Source organism: Cololabis saira, chromosome 1 (assembly GCF_033807715.1).
Source record: "Cololabis saira isolate AMF1-May2022 chromosome 1, fColSai1.1, whole genome shotgun sequence".
In the NCBI taxonomy this organism is placed as follows: domain Eukaryota; kingdom Metazoa; phylum Chordata; class Actinopteri; order Beloniformes; family Belonidae; genus Cololabis; species Cololabis saira.
This window is the reverse complement of record NC_084587.1, coordinates 15,436,015-15,460,213: the sequence shown is the minus strand read 5'-3', so window position 1 is coordinate 15,460,213 and position 24,199 is coordinate 15,436,015. Positions and strand designations below refer to the sequence as shown.

The following is a 24,199-nucleotide window of genomic DNA, read 5'->3' as shown; positions in this document are numbered from 1 at the left end:
GAGTTGGCGCTACCTTGGGACCGTTTTTTCTGGCCCAGAGCCAGTTCTTTTTGTCAGTGGAAACAGAAAGCCTGGTTGCAAACTAAGCACTGGCCCAGAACCAGAACCAGCCCTGGAACCGGTTTGGTGGAAAAAGGGTGTTTGTTGTGTCTTTCACCAGGGCTGAAACAAGAACGTTCTTGTGGATCGCTGCCCCCATGTGGTCAAATGTAGACTCCTTGTATAAAGTGGGGGGAAAAAAAATCTCTTCTATAAAAGCGATGGTTTGGATTCAAAGGTTAGTGCAACCCCTGGGTCCCACCATGCATGGAAGCGCTGCCGAAAGGCTGCAACAGCTGCTATGAATCGCTGTGATTTGGCCAATGAGAGCGGTCCCAGTGGGAGTGCGCTCTTTAGAAGAAGCACCTGTGCCCACCGCCGTCTGGTCCGCCACAGATATGTGCAGAGGCCATTTTGGCACTAAGCGGCGACAAAAACTTTATACGCAGTCAGGTCAGACACAAGAATAGCTTAGAGAATCAGGCCGATCTTCAAAGTAAAACACTGTGAGTGGGTTCCAGCATGTACAACGACACTACATTAACTCTAAGAAGAGCTATCAACCGCATATGAGGAGCGTTTCATTAAAGATGTCAAAAAGTGCTCATTCTCATGATATGGATAATAGCCGTGAACACATCACGTCTTGAAACAATGAGATTAAAGCATGATTTTAATCTTGAAATCTTCGGGTAACCTTGTGATTTCATAGATCTAGCGCGCAGAACCTAAAATGCTGAGGACAAAGCAAAACTGCTGTACGGCGACGCTTCGGCTAAACTCCCTTTTACATATGTACTAAAACTTAAATGAAAGTAATGCTTCCTGAAGAGTATTATATTCTCTAGATTCCAGGAATTGCACATTTTTGAGCTTCGCAGAATGCAGTTGTTTCTACATGCGAAGCATGACCATTGTTTGGCTTTCACCGTGTAATGGGCTTTGTAACCTAGATCCATCAGCTCCAGGCGTGCATTATCTGAAACAATAGTCACCATACCTAAGAGGATTAAAATACAATAAAAAAGAATTTTTTTTTTGAAAATGTGCAGATGTTACATGATGTAGGTTACTGACTGGGGACATCTTTACAAATCTGACTGAAGTGCAGTTCATGATAAAGTAATTAAATGCATTAATACCAACTGGCTAATGATTGTCTGTGTTTTCTGTCTGTGAAGTTCATTAAATTATCATGTTTCTCATGGTTGTTTACCTGCAGAAGCTCCTGTGGGTGCCACCCCCCCACCCTGACTGTGTGAGAGCTGAAAGAGACCTCAAGGCTTCAGACGCAGCAGAAAGAGGGAAGCGTTAAGAGCAGCGTGCACTTTGGAGCACTCTTATTTTACTGAGACTTCTCTGTACTGGGGACTTTTAAATAAGGAGTGAGGCAGTGCTACTCATGATAAAACTACTTTTTTCCACCTTTTGGGAAATACGTTTAAATTTAAATCCCTTATTTGAGCAGCCTTTTAGTTTCAGTCTCAGAACTTAATCAGAATCAGAATCAGAAAAAGGCTTATTGCCAAGTTTGTTAAACACACACAAGGAATTTGTTGTGGTGATTGGTGCAATACAATACAAGAGCAAATATATAATGAAAAGAGAGAAAATGTACAACATGAGGTTTTTAAAGTGCCGGATATGAGTCTGTGCAAAAGTGACCTAGGATGTGCGTTAACGTAACGCATAAGGTGTCAGTGGTTGACATTTCCCCCAGTTTGTGTTTCTGTTTTGCCCCGCCTGCCTTCCATCAGCCCTGATTGTTCACACCTGTGTCTCGTTACCCCCTTGTGTATATCTGGTCTTGTCTTTCCCTTGCTCCTTGTGGTTCTGTACTGTTTGCTCCTTCCATGTTGTCCCATAGTTTTTTGATCCCTGTTTCTGTGTTTTTTGATCCTGCTAAGCAGCGCTTTGGTTTTTGGTTTCTGCAAAATAAACCCTGTTTTTGGAACTCCTGCCTCTCGCTCTCCTGCATCTGGGTCCTCATCCTACCACTCCGTGACATAAGGTCAGGATTGGAGTCTTTGCGTTAATGTAATGTAGAGTGGGATGGAGGGGGGGCATATTAAATATTTCACAAAAAAATAAATCAAAACATAATACTCATAACCCAGCCGATTTATCGGTACATCAATATTATATTTGCTGATTCATCCAGCGTTGTCAATATATTAATTACCTATTGTGTCCACCAGAGGGCAGACTGCAACTACCTGTAGTTACAACACTTTACACAAACAGAACTTTAATGCAATTTATTGTCCAAAGCGTTATTTGCAGTGAGAATACTTGTGTTTTAAAAGTGCATTTTTGTATTTTTCTGAGTCTTTGCACACATACCAAATGTGAGGGAAGGTTGTTTATGTTTCATGTTTCTGGAAGAAAATATATCAGCTCATAAATCGCAATATCAGATTCTTATCAAATTTTGTATCGTATTGGTATATTGGTCAGGCTCTATTAAAATAATAGTAATTTGATGTTTTACACTTTTCTTTCTCTCACAGCTCCTTGAAACATTTACACTTGTGATGGGCGATCCCTTTATGAAGTTTGTCATTTTTAGCTCAGTGGGGCCCTCTATAGGCGCGGAGGATAAGTTGCTTTTATGACACTGTCCAAGATTTATTCTTGCTTTGTCTAATTCTCGATCATTTTCTTTTCTCTTGTAATTTTCCAGAGTCTCTTAATTTCTTCTGCTGCTGTAACAACTGCAGCTCTGTTGTTGTGTAAAGTAGCATTGACAGTGAAAGGGAAATCTGAGACGGGAGTCTAAAGTTACTTTAGCTAGTTGTTGCCCATTGTAAGGATGGAAGGCCACAACTGCTGGATGATGTTTCCTAGCAATAAAAAGAAAAAAAAACCCAACCAAAACCTTGCCATTGCTTAAAGGAGAGACCATGCAAGTGAATAATCGGCAGTACTGCAAAATCTTAATGACATCCATATTTATGTTCCATTCTCTGTAAGATGCAAAGATAAAATGGAGAAATCTGGGACACCTAGGACAGAATCCTGACTTATATGATGGTAAACATCTTAATTTGGGTATGTCTCTTTAGAATCAATCGCTTTAAAAAGAGCTTTAATAAAAAGGGTTAAGAACAAGAGAAAAAAAAAGAAAGACTGCAATAGTTTTAGGAATTAAATGCGTAAGGCAGCAAAGGTTGGTTTAGTTTCCTCAAAAAAAGAAGTGTCCAGGTTTATGTGGAGTTTGAGTGCTGTCCTTATAGCTGCATGGGTTTTTCTCCAGGCAATCTGGCCTCCTCCCACGGACCAAAAACATCAAAGTGAGGGTAATGAATGAAACTAAACCGAGCGAGAAAGTGCATGGTTTTTTTCCCTCTCTCTCTGTGTGGCCCAGTTAGAAGCGGGTTAGAAGCTGGTGATAAATACATCTCGATGCTCTGACAACCTGTACAGGATGTACCCCTGCAGGGAACAGGAAAGAGATAATGGATGGATGTACTGTAGAACTTACAAGACAAAATCCTCATGTAAAATCTACGTTTTTTAACTTAAAAGCTAAATATAACTTTATTTTTTTATTGTTAATATAAAAAAATAATGTCATAGGCATGTTATACTTGCATATGACATGAGAGACTTGACATCTAGACTCTTTCATTGTTCAGATATCTTCTCAAAACTGATCAGAAAATACATTGCTTTTTATAAAACAATTACTTTTACTGACACAATCACGACAACAAATCCCAAATCAGGATCATTTCTACATGCAATAAGTACCAAATGTAGTTTTGCAGCGTTCACATGGACGGCAGAGACCTAGAAAAACAAATATAAAACGGCCCGAGGAAGTCACAGAATATTTTATTAATAAGAAGTAAACATTTGCAGCCACATGTGTTCGGTGCAGCTGTTCACAGCTGGCTGCCGGTCTTCATTCCCGCTGCTGCGCAAAGCAGTTGAATTATTAGTGCGAGGGATCAGAAAGCCAGCCATCCAGCTCTCACACTGTCCTTTTAACCCTCTAAAAATAGACCAGAGGGAGAGACAGAGAGAGCACACGCTTAAAATAATAGCGGTTTTGAACCATTTTCTTTAAATGTGAGAGAAATGTGTCAGGGCTTATAGAAACGGTGTACCCCTGCGGTGAGAATGAGGATTTAGGTGTCTGAATCCTATTACAGACAATGAGAATTTGTCAGTGCAGCATTTGAGATGAACCATCGCCACCTCTGACAACTTTGAGGACAGCATCCTCTCAAGGAGAGACCGAAGTTCGGCAGCAGCAAAAATAACGCCCGAATCTGGACTGTAGTTCATAATTAATAAGCAGTGTTGGATGCTCACTTGTCATCTTCTGCCACTTGGGAAAGATCTAAACACAAACATGCCATTGCATACATTTCTAGAAAACAGGCTTTAAATCTACAGCTTCAGTTTTAGTGACTTTACATTCTGCAACTCGTGGGTTGTTAAAGTCAGAAAATGCTTTCATTCGGCCCTGTGATGAGCTCATTTCACATCCAGGGAATACGTTGTCTATCACCTGATGACAGCTGGGATGGGCTTCAGTCCCCCGAGATGCCGAATGGGATGAAGTTGGCATAAAAGATAGATGAACTAGTGAAAGGTTAGATGGACGCTCCCTCACCATCACTGAATGCTTTCAGGCATTTTTATGCTTTTAAAACACCAGTGCTACAACTATATCTCTAGTTTTGATTTTTATTATTCTACTGAATTTTTGTGTCAAATCCTCTCAGGAAAATACATGATTTGATTGATTGACTTGACTTAATTTCTTACTTATTCACATTTATTGCTGTTTTCTTTCCCTTTTAAATCTAAATAAATAGATGTACTTGATGTGAGGGCAGAAAAAATTCTAGATTAGCACCTTAAAAAGAACCTTTGCATGCAACACAGTTCCCAATTTGAAAAATCTTGAATACAAAATGCATTGTTTTTGTCAAATTTATGAAGTACTACGAGTTGAAATTAAGAATAGACTTATAATATAGTATAATAGCCAACACCGAAAGTAACAGATAATATGGGATGTGATGGTCAAAACATGACCTTGCTCTCAGGTGCAGGACTATGGGCTGACCCACAAAGGTTTTTAAACTTGTATAACTAAATCTACAAGCCAATTAAAAGGCACTGTTCTGATTATGTCTGTTTAACATGCACTTTCATGCTTTTTAGCTTTCATCCTTACAGCAGAGCACAAACACCATGTATGCGCATGCACACTAAAAAACCGAGACAAAAAGGTAACATAATTCACACAAAGTTGTCAAAAGCTCCATAAAAATGTCTCTCAAGCTTGACATGTCCTTTCAAAGAGATGTCACGTCACATGAGACGTTTCTACTGGTTTTTCTTCTGTAATTACTTTGATTTTATTTTCATTAATCCACAGAAAAACTGGTGAGTCAAGCAAGAGCAAAAACTGAACCTTTGGAGAAACAGGTCAACGCCTGGAAACACAAGTAAAGAGAGAACTGCATTCGGCTGACACAAAGTAAAAGGTCAAACGTGGACCTTTTATTCACTTGCACTTGTTATGATCCTCTTAATTAAAATGAGTTAAAATGTTTTCGCGTGGGTTGAACCCGCCGGACCACAGAGCTGTCAGACTTCCGGCTACACGAGCACTGATGAAAGCAGCTGGACGCCGAAAGTCCATGAGGACATTTTGAGGAAGGTGCAGAGTGGTCCAGCAAAATCACACGGTCGGGTCAACAGCGCTGAGCTGCTGCAGGGAGATGGGAACGGCTCCAACACAAACACCGCTGGCGCAGCAGAGAGTGTCACTTCTGACCACTTCAAAGTCAAGTCACAAGATTTCAGTGAGAAGTGACTAATGTGCTTTACTCCAGTACTCCGCTCATGTAGGGATTATGAAACAACAGGCCCGCGGGCACAGACATGTGACAGCTCCGCTCTCAGCCGTGACACATACAGTTATGAATACTTGTTTTATAGCGCTGGAATATGACGCCTCTTTACTTCGATTATTTTGTCTCTTGGTTTTTTTTTCTTACAGATAATGTTGATCTATTTGTATCCATTCTATATTTATTTGTGTCTTATTATATTATAGGTGGTGTCTGAGTTGGGATGCTTTGCTTCTTTGCTTTTATATTTAGTTTCACTTAGGAAGAACTAACGCTAACCGCCGCTATCATTCCAGCCACCCTATGAATCTTTGTATTCAGTTATAATTGCTTTGTGTTTTTTCTTCTCTTGGTGTCACATTTTGGGTCTTTTCGAAACATTTTGTTACCCTTTTATGTTTTATCTCTTTGCACTGCGAAAACTCATCAAAGAAAAACTTGGAAAAATTAGAAGACTATTTTAGACTAGTTTGACAGTTTTAAGAATTCTAGTCAAGAAACATCTTCTCGCTCCCATGGACAAAGATAAGATATTTTTGCTTAAAATAAGACAATTTTTACAGGATTTATGTTGTGCTTATTTTCAGAGAGGCTGTTTTTGCAGTGTTTTCTGTTTTATGGTTCTTCATTAATGCCTCCACCTGACCGTTTTCTGTAACTTCCCATGTTAACACATGCGGACAAATGTGGTTGTACCCCTCCATTAAAGAAAGAAAATCCCCAAATGGTCACTGAAATAACTTAAAATTGGCAAAAAGTAATAATTTTGGTTCAACAGAATCCTTAAAAAAACAACACATAAATAAAACAAATTAGTTATTTCCATGAAGAATAACACACAGAGAAAAACAAAATAATTTGACCACAGTGACTTATTAAACTAAAGCATGTCCTGTAATTGGCATCACAAGTGCCTCAGTCTCACTGTCAACCTCGTGAGTCGTCATTTTGAGGAGAAAGAAAAACTATGGACAAACATTTCAAAGGCAGGGGCTATAAGACCATCTCCAAGACGTTTGATGCCCTTTTTCTACTATCTATCTATCTATCTATCTATCTATCTATCTATCTATCTATCTATCTATCTATCTATCTATCTATCTATCTATCTATCTATCTATCTATCTATCTATCTATCTATCTATCTATCTACTGTTTTCAGTGTAACTTCAGGATGTTTCTCAGTGCGTGGTGTTTGGTTCCCTCTGCTGGTGGCTCAAATCAACTTCTGATAAAACTGCATAACTACAACTGCATTGTCATAATTTGCAAATCTGGGCACTTTGAAAAATCTAAATTATGTATGTGATTATGTGTTTTCAGTTCGTATTGGAGTGATTCGTAAAATAATGTCATATACTGCATATCATGTATTGTTTTCATTAAACTTAATCAATGTAGAAAGTGTTTGATGACGAAACGTTTCCTTCATCATTGCCTGAGGGACATTTTCACCGAATTGCCACTAAACAATATCATATTATGATCATGCTGTTGACATCTTATATGTGCCAAGATGAACCAATGGAAGTGGCATTTCAGGGGGCATTCATGTTCATGTAAATACTGGTTTTATGCATGGTTTACTTGTTTACATCAATTTATATTTCTGCCATTTCGTACTTCTGTGGGGCCAATTATGTAATCCTGACACAGAGGTTAAAATATGCTTTTTTATATAATCAACATACTTTTTCAAGATTAACCATTAGGTGTAAAAAAGTGAGAATGTCCTGACTTAACCACTCTATTATGCTAATGAAGTATTTTTTAGTTTTTAATTTTCTCCTGCTTTGCATGAAACCGAGTTGTCAACCAGGCTTCATGATATTCACATCTATTTCCTCTGGAGTAAAAGCGATTACTGGATGCACCATTGAACATGTTGGTTTTCATCATCATAACTCTGTTATCAATCATTAAATGACTAACAGTCTAATAGTCTGTGGGTGGCAAGTACTGCACAAGAGAAGAAAAAAACATTTCCCATTTGAGCAATCTGGGGACTTCCAGTAATCTACCCGAGTCGGACTGGGAAGAGCTTAAAGCTGCATTATCTGTGACTGCGGTCTCACTGCTCCAACCTTGAGTTCATTATTTATTCAGGACGGTTGTGAACACACATCTTATCTGACAATCCCTGCTGTAGTCGGCTCGGGTTAAGTAGAGCTACTATGTGTGTGTATTTGTCTGTAGTTCTTGATCACTGCATTTCTTATTCTACAGTGAAAATGTATTTGCTTGTGGTATAACAAAATGCCAACATTCCCAATTTACAAACCAAATCTATTGCAGAAGTTAGAAACATTGCAGTTGTCCAGCTCTTATTTTACAGGCTATTATGTAGGTCATTTGTGTTCAACCTTTTACTACCTGATAACAGTTCTGTTCATGCACGTGCTCTCTTGGCTGATAAGTCGATTAATCAATGTTTATCCTTATCTTACTGTGTTTGGGAAATGAGCCTGTGCATAAACCAGCAAAAGGCAATGTCCTGATGTGAGGGCTTTGAAAATACATCTACCGCCTTCTGTGAAATCCCCTGACACAGTTCCTTATCACAGGGTTTGCTGTTGGTCTGGTTGTGTTTATTTGCCCTTTTTGAGTGTAACTTATACAACAAAAATCACAGATTTACTCTGCTACTGTCCTCATATATCGGATTAAATGTTTGAAAGTGAATCTTATTCTAAGTTGCATAGAAGGAGGGGAAAAAGGAGGATTTTTAACGGAGTCACACACTGAACAACAGAGCTAAAAGTTCCTTTGTTGTGTATGAGTAAGACCTTTTGAGTAATGTTATCTGCTATTTTAATTTTTTTTATGTTCTGTTGTCCATTTCATACGTGAATACAGATGAATTCACACAAGGGCAGGTTACAGGATTAACTACAATAATTTTAAAACTTAAATATTAATCTATATACTATAAGGGCAATTAGAGGGAGAAGGGGTATGAATAAATACGTTTAGCTTCTTTATACCCCTTTTCAGACAATTTGCATCAATCAATGTCATCTCTGAAATACTTAAAAGTTCATTCAATTGGAAATTTTGTTCATATTTTTCCATTATGTTGTGAGGGACCGAGCCGAAAAATCTGAGCAGCACAGAGGATTTAGAAAAAGATTTTTTTTTAACATTTATCTGCAAAAAAATTCAAAAAGGAACAACAAAACTTTTGGAGTCATAAAAGAGGTTAACAAAATCAAACTTTTACAAAATCGACCATAGGAAACTGAAGCACAAACTGACCCACCCTAACTGTCACATGAGGGAGACATACAGATACACTGGCTGATCAGGCCATTTTGACACAAAAGGGCGAAACCGAATATATACTTAACAAATCTCAACAAAAAAACTACAACAGTTTATTTCTCCAGGTGCAATAATTAGCACAACAGGCAAAAAAAAAGGGGGGGGGGGGGGGGGGGAGACACACATGGGTTGTGAATCAGCACTGCTGCCCCATGTGGTGATCAGGAAAAAAGTGAGTGAAAGAGTGAGCAGGCTTTAAATAGGGAGTGAACAGGTGAACTCAATCAGGTAAATGAGGAGTGAACAAAAGAGTGAAAAGAACCAATCAGTGCTGAGGAAAGGAGAGGAAAGGAAGTGAGGTAAGTGATGAAGGTGAAGAACAGAAGTGTCAAAATAAAAGGAAATAGTAATCTTTACTATAAATACAGTACTAAACAGTAACCCATGACGAAATTAATCTAAACAACCAAACTCCCCAAATAAAGGAAAACACACAAAAAAAGCCAAATATGAAACCTAATCTTTTCCTAAACCCTCCTCTACAAATATAGTGTAGTAGTCCAATTAGGCCTCAGCCCCATTTGAACAAATTTGTAGCAGCTGGGATTCTTTTCAACAGGCCTGGCAACTTCCCCCTCACAGCGGTCTCTTAAGAACTGGCAACTTAAAGAAAGATGTATTACTTAAAGAATAACAAAATTACGGAGCCCCTCTGGTGACATTTGAAAAAAATAAAATAATGCGTGGCCACGCATTAATAACTCGTTAATGCGTAATGCGTGGCCACGAGATAATTAATGCGTGGCCACGAGTTATTAATGCGTGGCCACGAGTTATTAATGCGTGGCCACGAGTTATTAATGCGTGGCCACGCATTATTTTATTTTTTTCAAATGTCACATGTTATTACTACACTCGCCATGACAATACTCTAACTCTTTAATATAAATAGACTATAATTACCGTTATTAATGATGAATAACCATCCCACCAAGGAAGTTGCATCCACGAAGTCCAGACAGTAGGTTATAATGCCATCCACGAGTAAAATAATGCGTGGGCACGAGATACATAATGCGTGGCCACGCATTGATTATCTCGTGGCTACGAGATATTAACTCGTGGCCACCACGAGTTAATAATGCGTGGCCACCACGAGTTATTAATGCGTGGCCATGAGTTATTAATGCGTGGCCACGCATTATTTTAATTTTTTCAAATGTCACCAGAGGGGCTCCGTACAAAATCATCAAGGTGACAAAATAAATAAGTCAACTAAATGTGTGTACCCAATTAGTTAACTTATTGCCAAAACTCGTTAATGAAAAAGAAGGTTCCTTCAGGTAGATCTGTGTTTATTATGTTCTTTAGAGTCAATGAAGAATCTCCTTATCTGTAAGTGAATGGGACGGAACTGTTTAGCAAATAAGTAACATCCATCCATCCATCCATCCATCCATCCATCCATCCATCCATCCATCCATCCATCTACCCATCCATCCATCCACTCATCCACCCATCCATCCATCAATCTTGTCTATACCCACTTAGGGTCACTGGGGTCTGCTGGAGCCTATCCCAGCTACTGTTTTTTTTTTTATTTATATTTTTGTTTTGTTTTCTTATTTACATTTATTTATTATTGATTATTATTGGTTTTTTTTTTGTATTCACTACTGTTTCATGTTCGAAATAAAAATTCAAATCAATTAAAATTACAGGCGAGAGGCAGGGGTTCACCCTGGACAGGTCACCAGTCTATTGCAGGGCCCAAATAAGTGACAGTTTATTAAAGAACAAACAAAAAAAACAAATGAACACAGGAAAATAATTAAATTATGCTTCAGCCTTTTTTCTAGCTTAAGACCTACATCATCATCAGAGAGAATCTTGACTTTGGGACAGTGATTTAACAAAGAAGCGGATGAAACATTTGTCTGCTATTTAAATTAAATACTTGATAGTAACTGAGTCATAAAGATCAGACAGCTCTTAAGCCAGAGTTGGAGCAGCTGTTGGATTTTCCTTTTTACTACACATGCTCATAACTGCTTCATAAAGTTTTATTACAGTAAAAGCATACTGTTTTTTTCTTGTAACTCTATGATTCATCGACATCATTTATAACATCTGGTAAGCCAGTGGGTAATAAACAGAGCAAATATGCCGTAGGGTCAACCGATGTATTTGCTCTGATCTCTTCTCTGTTGGGGTCCCGTGCAATAGCTCCACACTTTATCACCATCATCTGCATAGTTTCTATTATACATGTAGCTTGTAATGTGTTGCTAATTTAACCTTTTTTTTCCTCTTCTCTGTTTTTTTGAGCTGCCTCAACAAGTGAATTTCCCAACTTTAGGATCAATAAAGTTTGAGTCACAAAGATCTTTGTCAATATCTTACCCTACTTTTCTTGGCTGTTTCCTTGTTTGGTTCAGTAACTGATGCAATAAATACTGCAGGAAAATATAAAGGAAACAGATGACATTTAAGGCTCAAAGTGCAAAGATTCTTGATCAAGGACACGAGTAGCATATATAGTTGTGTGGTTTGGGAGTAAAGCAACGAGCACGCACAGACCATCCATCAGCATCCATCAGCAATCACCGAGGTAGGAAACGACCACTAGATGTCATTTTTATTTTACATTAACCTGTTTTTGCATTTAACACAGAGCAATGTTCAGTCTTATTGGGCTGCTGGAGCTCTTTATAGCCCTTACTTTTTGTGAATTATGTCAGAATTGATCTAGAGTAAAACTATTAAAATCACTCTTAACTTTTTTTTTCTTTTGTAAACGTGTCAAGATCAAATTGATTGATTTGTTTCACATACAGTACTGTGTAAAGTTAATAATTTTTTTTATTTAATTTTATTTAAAAACTGTTTCTTTCTATTTCAGAGACATGTTTTATCATATACTCACATTTTGGGCGTTTTTGGTGACCCTACAAGGGCAAGAATCCCTCGCTGATGCTCCTTTAAAAATAGGTAAGTCTCTCATTAAAGGATGCTCATCCATTGCTGACTTTCATGCACGTCACTACCAGTTTTCTTATGAAATCTACATTTACTTTTAGTAAATGAGGAGCTCATCGACACGGAGGCCATCGGGGAGGTCAACACAACCCAGAACTTCACAAACTTTGGACTTTTGAGAAAACTTAACAAGAGATTGAGCTATGTTGCTAGTAGCTGCAAAGACATCCGGGACGTTTATGGTGACACCGAAGGTAAGCAGCTGCAGCCTTTCTTTATATTACCGTGAAACACAGAAGCTGCCATTTTCACATGTCTTAATCAGTTCAGTTTTCTATGGAGGATTTTTTGTGCCAAAATTAAATAAATAAATACATCATTAATTAATTAAAATGGGAATGAAATATATCATTAATTAATTAAATGTGTCATTCATTAATTAAAATACAATTAGTTTTAAGTTAAAACATATATTTATTATTTCAGCATTTAATTAATTAATGACACATTTAATTAATGATTTCGTGTTGCGTGTGAATCATGAAATGTAAAACTGCATTTAATTAATTAATGACACATTTAATTAATGATTTCGTGTTGCTGAATCATGAAATGTAAATGTAAAACTGTCAGTTTCACTCGTCAAACTCAGTGGGCGGGACTAACGCAAATCTAGTGGAATCCACTGCTTTGGTCTGAAACTGGAGGTAGAAGAGGAGCCTTTCTAAACATGGCAGCTGTGAGTTGCGTGCATGGATGTATTATAGAAAGGTTGCGTGTTGTAGAGAGTTGCGTGATGCAGCAGCAGGTATCTGCTGTGACGGAGCCACTGGAGCCGGAGGAGTTCTGCTCAGAGCTTCTTCAATTCAACTCGCTGCTTCTCTCAGCAGCTCTGGGCAGGATTTTGACATTTTGTACACCTTGCTGTTTCAACATTTGTGGTTAGAGGACCGAGGTTTCAGTGGTTGCGATAACATTTTGGAGTAGAGTAAAAATTTTGGAGTAGAGTTAAAAATTTTGGAGTAGAGTATCCAAACCAACGTAGAGGTGAATAGCGCCACCTAGTGTATCGTAATGTGTTCACAACATGGATGTATGGTTCACAAGCCCTGCAACAATCCATTATGTGGATTCGATTTGCCTTGACTTGATGTGCAGGGGAACCAATGAGATGTTTGGAATCCGTCCACTGAGTTTGACGAGTGAAACTGACAGTTTTACATTTACATTTCATGATTCAGCAACACGAAATCATTAATTAAATGTGTCATTAATTAATTAAATGCAGTTTTACATTTCATGATTCACACCCAACACGAAATCATTAATTAAATGTGTCATTAATTAATTAAATGCTGAAATAATAAATATATATTTTTACTTAAAATGAATTGTATTTTAATTAATTAATGACATATTTCATTCTAATTTTAATTAATTAATGGCACATTTAATTAATTAATGATATATTTCATTCCCATTTTAATTAATTAATGATGTATTTATTTATTTAATTTTGGCACAAAAAATCCTCCATAGTTTTCAGGTCCCTTATTATAACTATATATTTCTTTTGCCATTGTGTCCAGATGGATTGTACTACCTGACTACAGCGAATGGCATGCTCTACCAGACCTTCTGTGACATGACCACCTCCGGAGGTGGCTGGACGCTGGTGGCCTCCGTCCATGAAAACAGCATTTATGGCAAGTGCTCAGTGGGTGACCGCTGGTCCAGTCAGCAGGGCAACAATCCCAACATGCCGGACGGAGACGGAAACTGGTCCAACAGAAACACGTTTGGGGCAGTAGAAAGTGCCACCTCTGATGATTTCAAGGTAAACAGCAACTTCTGGACCAGGACCAGTGTATTTCCATCAGTTAATAAAGGAAAACATTGAATTATGAGCCCCATTATTCCCACAATGTGGAGGCGATATACATTAATGAGTGTGAGGTTAACATTGACTCATGAGCTTGTTTAATGAGCTTTTTCAGTTATTTTTTACTTTAATAGATCATAGTCATAGGTGAAGGTCATCTTAACGGTAATCAGAGCAAAAGTTGACTATAAAGTCCAACTACAGATCTGATGGATGACAAACGCTGTCATCACTATTGCTCCAGCCCTGTTGACCACATTGACTAAAAAGCACTTTACATTACGACTGCTATTTGTTTTTCCATTATTTCATAAATTAAATCTAAGGTGGTAATTTTTAAATGCAATGACTATTAAAATATGATACACCATGCAACTTGACGTTAACGCTGTCATTTCCCTCTCTTGTTCCTTCTGTATGTCGTCCAGTCATAACGATGTTACTCTTATGAACATAGAGCGAGCGTTTGAACTATGTTTTATTCAGCTTCAAATGCTGAAGTGGCCACCAATTGCCAGCTTTGCAAAAAATGTAAGACTCTGTCTTCCTGTACAGAATCCAGGTTACTACGATATCATTGCAGAAGACGTGTCTGTGTGGCACGTTCCCAACAACTTTGCGCTGGAGCACTGGAACCTGGGAGCCATCTTGCGCTACCACACCAACAACAGGTTCCTACGTCTGTACGGGGGAAACCTCTTTAAGCTCTTCAAGGTAACGTATACGCGTGGAGTTGTTCCTTTATGGAATTCAATTAAAATGTGAGAAAAATCACACAATCCAACTACATGGGCATTAACACACACATGCTACATATTTGAACTACACATCATTTGAATGGGAAAGTGTGTTCAAACGTTTTACTAGTAGTGTAAGAGATTAACATGAAATCAGGTCTACAAATGCATGTTTTAATGAGAAAAATTGTCATATTTCTAGCAATTTCCAGTGAGATACAATATCGGCTCGAGCGGCAACAGAGGACCATCTTTTCCCATTGTGTATGACCATGGAGACAGAGAGTCCACTCGACAATTATATGGACCAAACCCCAGAGGTAAAAAGCTCCAACAGAAACAATAAAATAAAAAATAATAGAAAAATGTTTTCCCACTATTGTTCAAGGACAAGGATATCAATTCCCTTCTGTGGCTAGTAATATTAAATGAATCTCATAACTTTGTGTATTTTTTCTTCTTTTTTTTTTATACGAAAGCGGAATTTGAACCAGGCTTCATCTCATTCAGAGCTATAAACAATGAACGAGCAGCCATGGCTATCTGCTCTGGGGTGAGACCGCTGCGAGGGTGGAACACTGAGCACGTGAGTACAAACCCCTCGTTATACTTCTGCTGTAAGTAAGCCAATTCAACAAGGGTTCATGCTGTAACAGCCACGTGTGCACGTGTGCACGTGTGTGTGTGTGTGTGTGTGTGTGTATGTGCAGTATTGTATAGGTGGAGGAGGATTTTTTCCGCAGCATGCCCATCAGTGTGGGGACTTCCCATCATTTGACTGGGACAGACTGGGAAGAGAGCAAGGTTGGAGCGCCTCCAAAGAGATGACTGAGGCGGCGGTTTTACTGTTTTACCGCTGAGCGGATGATTTAGTATTTAAGTTATGTTATGTTATGTTTTTAAGCAGCACAGTAAACTATGACATTACATTTTCTTGTATCTGGATAAAATGATAACTATTAGGATGGCTGTAACTTTCTAGGAGTAATTTAATCCAGAGTAGCGGACAGAAAAGAAAAAACCTTCCATCTATATCCGGGGTTCAGTTTTCAAGAATCTTGCACATAAAAACTATGATTTCCTTTGACTTTTTGGCTCCTGACAGGGTAGGGATATGAAAATTAGACTTAAGATGTCTACATTTGTCATATTTGTTACTTCGATTTACAAAATGTCTTCTAAGACAAAGACTATGGATGTTGTGTTATTATTTAACATATTTGTGCATATGTACTTTAATAAATCGTTTTTTTTTGCCAGATGGTTGACACAATAGAGTAAATTGATTTCTTTTCAAATTGAGCAGGTGTTCTTATTTTTTATGTTTCTTAATTCTTTACAAGTCAAAGAGACAACAAGAGATTATACAGAGGTATAGTCTCTTTATACTGGGTTATAGAGAGTTCATATATACTATATATATTGAAGAAAAGCTCTGTATGTTTGTTTGTGAGAATGAAAAATAAAAGGTTACATTTCAATGGTTCAGACTACTTCTTACCACAACACTACGGACAGCAAAACAGGTTAGACAGACAGACAGATGGATAGATATATATATAGATGTAGGTATGTAGGTATAAACCTAGTCTAAAGACATAAAAAAACTCTCAAATTTACATCTAAGTATAATAAATATTAGAGAAATAGGCTTACAAAATCTGAAATCTGAATGAACATTAAATATATAAAGTGGGGCAAAAAAGTATTTAGTCATACACCAGTTGTGCAGGTTCTCCCACTTAAAAAGATGAAAGAGGCCTGTAATTTTCATCACAGGTATATTTCAACTATGAGAGACAAAATGATAAGAAAAATAATGCAGAAAAATTCACATGATTTTTAAAGAATCAATATGCAAATTATAGTGGAAAATAAGTATTTGGTCAATAACAAAAGTTCATCTCAATACTTTGTTATATACCCTTTGTTTGCAATGACAGAGGTCAAGTCTCACAAGGTTTTCACACACTGTTGCTGGTATTTTGGCTCGTTCATCCATGCAGATCTCCTCTAGAGCAGTGATGTTTGGGGCTGTTGCTGGGCAACACGGACTTTCAACTCCCAAAGATTTTGTATGGGGTTGAGATCTGGAGACTGGCTAGGCCACTCCAGGACCTTGAAATGTTTCTTATGAAGTCACTCCTTCGTTGCCCGGCCGGTGTGTTTGGGATCATTGTCATGCTGAAAGACACAGCCACGTTTCATCTTCAATGCCCTTGCTGATGGAAAGAGGTTTTCACTCAAAATCTCATGATACATGGCCCCATTCGTTGTGTCCCTTACACGGATCAGTTGTCCTGGACCCTTTGCAGAAAAACATCCCGAAGCATGTTGTTTCCACCCCCATGCTTCACAGTAGGTTTGGTGTTCTTTGGATGCAACTCAGCTTTCTTTCTCCTCCAAACACCACAAGTTGTGTTTCTACCAAAAAGTTCTATTTTGGTTTCATCTGACCATATAACATTCTCCCAATCCTCTTCTGCATCATCCAAATGCTCCCTAGTAAACTTCAGACAGGCCTGGACATGTACTGTCTTCAGCAAGGGGGAACATCTGGCACTGCAGGATTTGAGTCCCTGGCAGCGTAGTGCGTTACTGATGGTACCTTTGTTACTTTGGTCCCAGCTCTCAGCAGGTCATTCACTAGGTCCCCGTGTGGTTCTGGGATCTTTACTCACCGTTCTTGTGATCATTTTTCGAGTGTTGCGAGATCTTGCGTGGAGCCCCAGGGAGAGGGAGATTAATGAGGGAGATTATCAGTGGTCTTGTATATCTTTCATTTTCTAATAATTGCTCCCACAGTTGATTTCTTCACACCGAGCTGCTTACCTATTGCAGATTCAGTCTTCCCAGTCTGGTGCAGGTCTACAATTTAGTTTCTCACGTCCTTTGACAGCTCTTTGGTCTTGGCCATAGTGGAGTTTGGAGTGTGACTGTTTGAGGTTGTGGACAGGTGTCTTTTATACTGATAACGAGGTAAAACAGGTGCCATTAATACAGTTAACGAGTGGAGGACAAAGGAGCCTCTTAAAGAAGAAGTTACAGGTCTGAGAAAGCCAGAAATCTTGCTTGTTTGTAGGTGACCAAATACTCATTTTACCCAGGAATTTATCAATTCATTCAGTAAAAATCCTACAATGTGATTTCCTGGATTCTTTCCCCCCATTTTGTCTCTCATAGTTGAAGTGTAGCTATGATGAAAATGACAGGCCTCTCTCATATTTTAAAGTGGGAGAACTTGCACAATTGGTGTCTGACTAAATACTTGTTTGCCCCACTGTATATATACAGCATGCTCAGCAGAAACTGGGTTATTGCACGGCTTTGAGGGGTCTTAAAGGGCTATTGCACTAAAAATGGAATAAAGTGGCAGATTATACTGAATAAGATGAACAGCAGTATTGCACTGATAGAGTCAGATAACTGGTTTGGAAGTCATCGACGTGGCCTCAGCAAGGGGACAAAAGATCTCCTGTCCTGTTCTGTAGCTTCACCAGAAGCTACTTCTATACCGTTAATAAGTAACGTTAATAAGAAGTGAGCTACATAATGCTTACGAGACAGCTGTAAACGCTGAAGTGTGTCTTGTAGTACAGTATGTCATTGAGCCTTGTGTACTGTAGTGTCAACTGACTACTAAAAAAGCCAATCATGTATTGCAGGTCTAACAAAACGATTCAATGCCACAGAAATTCATTTAGTTAGAAGTTGGTTTGACAAAAAAGATAAAAAGAAAAACATTTTACATCCTAAAATTTGTCAGAAATGATGAAAATCTACTTCATAGTCAGATGATAATGGTTTCAAGCTTGTATTTTCATAAAAAAGTAACACATCTTTTCCTCTACAAATGACTGCTCATTTGAATGCTACAACAGTCCAGTGTGATTGGTCAATATTAGGACTGGAGGAGAATTATAAATATGAGCCAGGGAGCTTTCAATCCTCAGTTTTACGATATACCAACACAAATCCACGTTCACATACAGCAATATATTTATACAGATTAAATAATGGGACTTTAGTTTGGTCTTTCAGCTGTGGGAACAGAGGTGCACCAGATGATGCGACAGTTTCGAAAAGCGTAGAAACCTTCACTTAGGGCCTATCTTGACAAATCAAACAAAAATTTGACATTAGCAGAGCTGCATTCTCTCGGGAGAACCACTTTAAACCAAACTAAACTGCTTCTACACTTCACAATCAATCAGGTCACAAAAAATACGTTGTATCAGTATTGTCAAAGCTTTTGTGAACATCTCACGAAAACGCTGCATAACTGGGATGCAACCAATGTGTTCCCATGAGTTCCCTAACTTGGCCCGCAGTGAGGTTCTTTGACAATCCCGCATAGGTAAGATCCTGTTTCTGTTCAGGGAAAAACAACTTTTATATACAGCCACAACCGCTGATTCAAACGTGCACCTTCTGAAAGACCTTTGGGAACTTGTCCTTTGTTTGACCTTTTGCTGCTTTTACTTTGTGGCTAAAGTTCTCACATGTAGCTCTTGGTTGGAAAGCACCACAGCTGTGGGTATTCTCTGAGCACTGCAACTTTCTAAAAGCTTAAATAAATAAATACATTTCTTCTTGTGCAGTTTCTGTTTCAACTACTACGCACTGAAAGGAAAGGCTTAATTTGAGACACTGACATCCAGCGGGAGGATGCTGGCTTGGTGCATGCAACAAGATTGGGATGGACAGTGGGGAAATGTTTTTGGTCCATATGTCTGTAAAACTGGACAGAATAGTATTAGAAGCACACATTTGTCTTAGCACACTATAGATTAAAAGAGGTGACAACATACACAACATACACGAAACTGACAAGTAAAAGCATCGGCTGCTGAAGCTGGTAGTGTTTCCACTGAACTGTCCAGGCGCTGCATTGTTTAATACCTGCCATGGAGTCGGCACGCCCGTCGTACTGGTCCAGAAGTCACGCAGAGACGTCCCTACTCGTTTCTTGGAACTGCACGGTCATATCCATCCATCCATCTTCTATACCCGTTTTATCCTTTACAGGGTCAGAAAATGTATTCTCCACATCAAAATTTCAGATGGTTAAATTATTATTCTTATTTTTTTTTTTTACCTTGTCTGCACACATATTAATGATTGATACCATGACGGTAGAAACCAAAGGTATATATATATGTGCATTATTACTATATTTAATATATATACATATATATACACATACATATGCGTACACATACATAAATATACACATACAAACCCAGTGTTTTTTTTTTTTTTTTGTTTTTTTTTGGGGGGGTGGGGGGGTGACGACATCCACTGCCAATCCAGGAAGCAGGAACACACGGAAACACACGTCAAGCACTGGAAATCTGCAACAAAAAAAAACACAAACAAAGCACGAAACCGGCACGGAGCCGACCAAAACATGAAGGGCAATCGATCCAAATCTTGAGATCTGATCGCAGTCTGAGCTAAGCTACCGCTACCGCTACCTAACCCCAAAAACTACAGAGCAAGCATGCAGGTGAACAAGCCAGTGTGTATGTCTATGTGTGTGTATGCGTGTATGTCTCTGTATGTATATGATCATGCGTGTGTGTGTGTGTGTGTATGTGTGTGTATATGTGTGTTCGTACGTGTGTGTGTGTGTGTATATGTTTGTGTGGCTGTGTATGTTTGTGTATATGTATGTGACTGAGTGGCTATATGTGTGTGTGTGTGTGTGTGTGTGTGTGTGTGTGTGTGTGTGTGTGTAATAAACCAAACAAAGCTCCACCTGAAGTGTATCTATAGTGGGGGAGGGGGGGGAGCAACCCCGCCACCCGCGAGACCAGAGGCCGACACGGAAGAGCCCGGAACCCAGGCCACCAGCAACCCCACAGAGGGGAGAAGTAGGAGGGAGGCAATCCACCGCCTGCGGGCGGGGCCCCCACGGCACGGAAAGAAGCAGCCAGGGATCCCGCGGCGGCGGACCGCCGCGGGATCCCTGCAGATGGTTAAATTAAAGTAAAGCACTGGATCAATATCCTATTGATCCGCTATTGTGGCACTCACCTTGGCTGCAACTCCAGATGTAGACGCTTATAAACTGCTATTCTTGTTGTCTCTTTTATTGTCACTGCAACGTCAGACTTCATACAGCAGTCAGAAATAATAAACGATCCTGGATCGTCAATGTTTCTGCTATAATTCAAACAGTTTTGACAAGCACAATGAGCTAACTTTAGGGTCAACGATTTGATTTCATTATTGATCAAGGCAGATAGATGTATAGAGCGTGTATAATGGTGCATTGACATTTCGTGTGGCTTTATTACACTTTTTGCGCCTTTTGCTTGTTGACAGCTGGGAGATGCTTCATCAGGCACCAGTGACCCTGAGATTTACTGAAGCAGGTGATGGAAACAGATGGATGGATGGATGGAATCTCTTTACTATAGATGTCTGTTAGCTATTAATTTTTGATGTATTTATTTGCAGCTGGAGACAGCAGGCTCCTGCGACACAAACACAGAAATGCTGCTTGCTGCAGGGCTTCTTTGTTTGCTCGGTAGCTCATGGGAGAGATCTCCCAAAAGACCTGCGAGGGTAGTGACTGATCCAAAAAAAACACAAATCCATTAAAGAAGTTTAATTTCAGATGTAACATTCCTGTTTTCATCACATATGACTGATTGCAGGACTCCACGACCGGCTTCAAGGGTTTGCGGCGGGACAAATGGGATAAAAAAAATTAAGACTAAAAGTTGAAGGAGAGAGAATCTGCAAATCCGAGCAAATGATGCAAAATCCCTGATGAATTCAACAATATGTACAAATGTGGGCAGATTACTGTGCACATTATGGTACACTTTAAGACTCATCCCCTGTTGGGTGGCAGGGAGGATTTTTCTGGGTCAGACCTCTAAATGAAAAAAAAAAAAAAAAAATAGCAAAGATGAAAATTTTGAGGTAAATATTGTGTTTAATAAACAAACATCAGTCAGGGAACTGACATTAGTCTGGGGGATGGAGAGGGGGAATATAAAGCACAATGCACATGTGTGGAGTTGAGGGGGGGGGGGGGGGGGCATATTTATCTGTTACACAAGGTCGCCCCCTGACAGCAAGGAGCATGAAGCTTTATATAACATACAGATCAGGATCCAAGTCTACGGTACAAAAACTTAGCAGCAACATGTTAACATCAGAGACCGAGGGGCTAACAAAGTAGTTTCATTTAGAAAAAGTCACAGTATTCTTTAAATTTGTTAAAAAGGTAAAAACAGTTCTATGCATCCGCTAGGGTCAATGCTACTCACAAGATCCGTGTGTGAAGTACATAGGTAGGGAAATTATCTATACATTTATACTCTTAATATAAAGACCTTCTGGTAATGGCACAGTACAAACTCTCAGGAAACGCGACAAAAATATACAATGTCTTCACGTCACATTTGCATTTTAAAATGTAACTAAGGTCTCTGGCAAGCACAAAAGTTTCAGTGATCGAAAAAAAGAAACAAACAAAAAAAAACAAAAAACGACTTCTTATAAACCAAAATAAAGGACACCATTCGTTAGTTCAACTATTTTGACAGAGTATGTCTTTTTAATACAAAAATAAGGACAAATATAAATTAATATATATTAAAAGAATCAGATTGATACATGGGGGATCTACTGAATAAGTACAGGTATTTATGATACAATAAATACTTGTTCAAGGCTGGGGGTCGATGAACAGAAGGGAAGATGGATTTAACCTGACAGGTAACGTGTAGAACTCTACAGGTGAGAGTAATCGCATGAGTGTGTGTGTGTGTGTGTCTGTGTGTGTGTTGATCAGTAGCTGTTTAAAATACCACAAGTTTGAGCACAGCCGTGTGTAGGATCATGAACAGTCTCAGAGGGTTTCAGGAGGCCTGCCGGACGAGACGACACACTACAGTGGTGTTTTAAGGGGGGGGGGGTTATCGTGTCACTGCCAGTCCTCTGCTTCGATGCAGCTCCTCCCAGTGTTGAGTCTGTGGTACTAACAGTTAAAGTTACTCCTAAAAAACACAACTCACAGACCAGACGGGAAGCAGGGAGGAAGTGGTCATCCATCAGAGCCGCTGGCTCTCCAGGGAAGAGACAGTGTGGCGCACCATCGGAGTCATCGTGGCCAACAAAAAGACGTAAGGACAAAGTCAGCTTTCGTGTTTTTTTGTTGTTTTTCTTTTTTTTGTCTTTTTCTCCGCTTCATAATAAAAAATAAGTCTGTTTTTGTACTTTACAATACAATTCAAGATCCCCACCGAGGAAGCATCAATCATCAGTCCAGCACTGACAAGGAAGGGGACCTTTTTTTTTTTTTTTTTTTTCTTCTTTTTGACTCTTGTAGGGTTTTAAAAAAAAATGGGGTTGGTGGGTGGAGTACTCTAGGGAGGTGGAGAGTTTCCTCTTGGGGGAACAAGTTGGTACAGGGAGGAAGTAAGGCAGGCAGGGACACAAAAAAACAAAAACAATATCGGTGGAAGCAGAAATCTGCTGAGGGTGTTGTCTCTTTTTCACTCTCTTTTTATGAAGAACACTTTGTACAGCCGCACTTCACAACTTTCTCCACTTCCTGGACAAAAGACGAGCCATCAGTGCACTGGAAGGTGTATTTCCTGCGTTTGCTGCGGAGGGGGGTGCAGCAGGTGCCCTGCCCCTCTGCTCCCCCCGGGCAGCTGCCTCGACACTCTAGACGGGAGACCTTCTCCTGGGTTTGGCACGCCGCGTAGCCTTGCTGTCTCTGGTAGACATCTCGGACCCGTTCTCCTCTGCAGGCCACCTCTGTAAACCAAAAAATAAATACAAAATGAGCGTTAACAAAACTAAAATGTTTGCATTTCGGGAGCAGATCCAGGTAGCCTCCCTGAACCCCTCAACTCAGATTCGACTGGCTTAACAAGCAAATATACAACTGTAAGTGGTATGTTTGATGTCTGAGTTACAGGGGGGGGGGCATGCTCTGGGTCTCTGGAAACCCCCTAGAGACAACTTGTATTGTAATAGACGCTATGTAAATAAAATTGAATTGAACGGAATTTTATTTTAATTTAAACTTTTTCAAAATGTCTTTTTACTGGACAAAAAGGAAACGACTAAATGTGATGAGTTAAAGGAGCATGAGGCAGGATTGAGGCAGGATTGAGGCAGGATTTATGAAAAAAATTCGTATACGTTTTAAGTTTTCTAGTAATAATGTCAGAAGAAGCGTTCCAAATCAAAAAGAATGAGCCCTCTAGTGTATCTCTCCGTTGCCTTGAACAGGCTGTGTGCTGCAAAATGTGCTGCAATTCCGGGCCAGAATTTCCCGCGCTGGGCTGCAGATGTGACGTCACATGACGCTGCATGCGCGTTCTCCCCGTTCTCCCGTGCCGGCTTCGCTGTTGGCTGCAGTACCCCCAACGGCCGTCGTGGTGAAGGGTGGC

General features: G+C 39.3%; 2 protein-coding genes across 18 annotated transcripts in view; one reads left to right on the top strand and one right to left on the bottom strand.

Moving 5' to 3' along the window:
* The first annotated feature begins 11,663 nt into the window (after positions 1-11,663).
* Positions 11,664-16,013, top strand: LOC133451116 (intelectin-like). The gene is made up of 8 exons (XM_061730063.1): positions 11,664-11,787; positions 12,079-12,167; positions 12,257-12,409; positions 13,745-13,992; positions 14,593-14,751; positions 14,977-15,094; positions 15,254-15,360; positions 15,485-16,013. Exons 2-8 carry the CDS (start codon positions 12,083-12,085, stop codon positions 15,632-15,634), a joined length of 1,020 nt encoding a protein of 339 aa, XP_061586047.1. The 5' UTR covers positions 11,664-11,787; positions 12,079-12,082; the 3' UTR covers positions 15,635-16,013.
* A 5,690-nt stretch (positions 16,014-21,703) lies between these two features.
* The window catches only part of slit2 (slit homolog 2 (Drosophila)), a 139,819-nt gene continuing 137,323 nt past the window's right edge, over positions 21,704-24,199 (bottom strand). For 16 of the 17 annotated variants that reach the window (XM_061708201.1, XM_061708758.1, XM_061708360.1 and 13 more), the window contains one exon: positions 21,704-23,558. In XM_061708201.1, coding sequence (XP_061564185.1) covers positions 23,302-23,558 — 257 coding nt within the window. In that variant the 3' untranslated portion in view covers positions 21,704-23,301. The remainder of the gene's footprint in view (positions 23,559-24,199) is intronic. The other variant, XM_061709173.1, reaches the window with a different exon arrangement.

Excerpts from the sequence above, each read along its gene's own strand:
- LOC133451116 (XM_061730063.1), top strand. The coding sequence starts at position 12,083 with ATGTTTTATCATATACTCACATTTTGGGCGTTTTTGGTGACCCTACAA. Across the intron at positions 13,993-14,592 it reads CCACCTCTGATGATTTCAAG|AATCCAGGTTACTACGATAT; the intron begins GTAAACAGCAAC and ends CTTCCTGTACAG. Across the intron at positions 14,752-14,976 it reads ACCTCTTTAAGCTCTTCAAG|CAATTTCCAGTGAGATACAA; the intron begins GTAACGTATACG and ends TCATATTTCTAG.